The sequence below is a fragment of the Armigeres subalbatus genome, chromosome 1 (assembly GCF_024139115.2).
Source record: "Armigeres subalbatus isolate Guangzhou_Male chromosome 1, GZ_Asu_2, whole genome shotgun sequence".
Lineage (NCBI taxonomy): Eukaryota > Metazoa > Arthropoda > Insecta > Diptera > Culicidae > Armigeres > Armigeres subalbatus.
In genome coordinates, this window is record NC_085139.1 from 135,014,511 (window position 1) to 135,017,449 (window position 2,939).

The 2,939-nt window shown below is 36.0% G+C and overlaps 1 protein-coding gene across 1 annotated transcript; it reads right to left on the bottom strand.

The window, feature by feature from the left end:
• Positions 1-1,276, bottom strand: LOC134206565 (large ribosomal subunit protein bL27). The gene is made up of 3 exons (XM_062682295.1): positions 1,118-1,276; positions 902-1,065; positions 1-237 (listed from the first exon to the last, which is right to left on the bottom strand). Exons 1-3 carry the CDS (start codon positions 1,167-1,169, stop codon positions 34-36), a joined length of 420 nt encoding a protein of 139 aa, XP_062538279.1. The 5' UTR covers positions 1,170-1,276; the 3' UTR covers positions 1-33.
• Between the last annotated feature and the right edge of the window lie 1,663 nt (positions 1,277-2,939).

A 2,939-nucleotide genomic window follows, 5' to 3' on the forward strand; every position in this document is an offset into this window, starting at 1 on the left:
TTTTCTTAAGATCAATCAGTGATTTTTTTTATTTTAAACTTCTTCTATTAATTTAAAACGGTGGTGCTGCTCAACCGGAACGACGTTGAAAAATTTCTTGTAGATGGTTTGATTTTCGCGTCCAGCGTAGATCCGCTGCACCCAGGTGTGGTCCCAGTTTAAATCCAGCTTTTCACAGGTCACATAAACCTTTCCGTGCTCGAGGGCGAATATGGTTCCATTTTTACCAAAGCCAACCTAAAATCACATTGAATCCATTTTAATAAACAAATTTTATCGGTAAAGTATCCTAAAATATAATTAATTACATGTAGGATGTAGATGAAAATTATATGCATTTAAAATTTCTCTGTGTTTAAATCTTATAATCATAAGCTCATGGTATTCGCTTATGTAATGACCGATTGTCTGAATATAATATACTATTGCAATTTGAAAAAATTTCTTTCCCACTTTGAATGTACATAATAGCCTATTCAGATTATGCTTGATGTAACTTATACATTCAGTTTACTTTCCCGACACGTATTAAAGCTCGTAATCTCAATAATCTATGAAGTACGATTGATCGATCATACTACGAGCATGTACATGTACCTTCCCCAACAGTTATGAAACACATAACAAAGTTCTTAACATTCGATACATCATCCAATTATTTCACATGAATAAGTCTTGTAGGGTTTGTTATCAATACGCCGATGAGATTATTATCCGTTTAAGATTTGAAGGAGTAAATTAAATATGATAAATAAGTGTATATATACATACACATGAAGCTTTTTTCGAGAATTCCATATTATTGCCTAGAATTTAATAACAGGTCTTATAATTTGAGCAACAGTATAGTATGCTCGAAAAGTGAAATCCTATTCAGCTCATTGGTTATAAAACCACTCACATTTAGTCCCGGATGAAAGCGTGGAGTACGTTGAGTGGCCAGAATGGTTCCAGCTGATACGAAATGACCATCCTGTACCTTCCATCCGCGGTGCTTTGGCCTCCCGTGATCTGCAGGATTTTTGGTGCTACCACCGGTCTTTTTCGATGCATGTCTTATGAAAGCTAAAAAAGAGCGAATTGTATTAACACCTTACTCTATGTTTATTCCACCTACCTATGAAAGGATACTGCTTTAAGAGATTGTTAGGGTTCGCAAAAACATTCATGTTTTTTTTTATTTTAAATAATGAATTAATAGAGAAACAAGATATTTTACAAATTACGGAGTGATTTCACGCTTTTACGTAAACAATGTTGACATTTTTCGTCGCTAGAGATGTCGCAAATTAATCGATTACTTCGATTAATCGATTCATCGTTGTGATAATCGATTAATTTTGAATCGATTATTACCCAACGATTAATCGATATAATAATCGAGAGGAATCGAGGGTAATCGATTAGTTACTAATCGATTAATCAGGATTTTACGACATCATAAGGATGTCGCTAATTAATTGATTACTTCGATTAATCGATTCATCGTTATGATAATCGATTGATTTTGAATCGATTACTATCCAACGGTTAATCGATTCAACAATCGACAAGAATCGAGAATAATCGATTAATTGGGATTTCACGACATCTCTATTCGTCGCGCTTCGCATATAGGGATGTCGTAAAATACTCGTTAGTGATCGTATGTCGATCATTCGTGTTTCAATGGATTTAATCGACTCTTCTTCTTCTTCTTATTGACATTACATCTTCACACTCACTCAAAAAAATATACACGCTACTATAAAGTGTTTTGCACTTTGATTTGCCTTACTGGTCAAACATGTGGAAATCGAGTGCGAAACACTTTCAGTAACTCGCCGTATCACATATTGGTTTCAACAGCAAAACACTTTCGACACAAGTGTTGTTCATTAAATAAAAAAGTTTTCTGCTTTGTATTTCGAATGATATTTGTCGTGACCGATTCAACCACCGCTCCTAATCGGAGCGATTGCCGCTACCTCCGAATGACAATCAAAGTAGAGAGCAGTTCTACCCGCTCTCTGACTTGATTGTCATCGGGAACTGCTTCCTCCGGCGGCATTTCGACCAGCAGGGGGCGGTGCCACCCGCTTACCCGCTGCCTACTACTGCCACCGGGAACACGAACCTATTCCTATAGGTCCACCGCTGCTCGGACCTACTCCTGTAGGTCCTGGTCCAGGAATGGGCACTACGCTACGGTAGTCTCCGCCCAGGTGCAGGTCTCGCCGTTGATGCGCCTAAACACATCGGCCAAAATTTCCAATTGTTTCTACCATTTTACTCATATCTATAGACATATGAGACATGGTCCGGTAGTGATGGGTTAACACTCCATTCGTGCCATTCATACCTTGTTGCCATATTTTACCATAAATGCCTTCACGTTCATTAGGTGCAATATAATTGCCTACTTTTTGGCGAATTGCCAGCAATATGCACTGAGCTTTCAAAGCTTGCTTACATCACATGTTAAAGAATTTGTGATATGCAAAGATTTATAATAAGTGCCTTGTACTTCTTTTTAAGCTTTTTCAGTACATTTAAATACTTGTTGGACTTTAATTTATTTTATTTATTTTTAACTTAATCGCTATCACCACAATCCCGCTCACCTCTACTCTCTAAGATATTGCATTGTTGTTTAATCCACATTCAATTATTATTATTGAATGTCTCATTTCGTTTTACATTTTCATACGCAAGATATTCACTAATCTAAGTCAAGTACTTAATATATGAAGTAAATACATATGCAATCAAAATCCATCACAATTCACAGGAATCAATATTTAATCAAAATTTTATCCATTGCAAATTACATCTAAACCAGATTCCAGTCCAAATACATTACAAACATTCTTTATCACATCCATTCACATTCACATTCACATCCATTGTTTATCGACATTCTAACCTATAAATCAACTTATAATTCCAATTCGATCAAC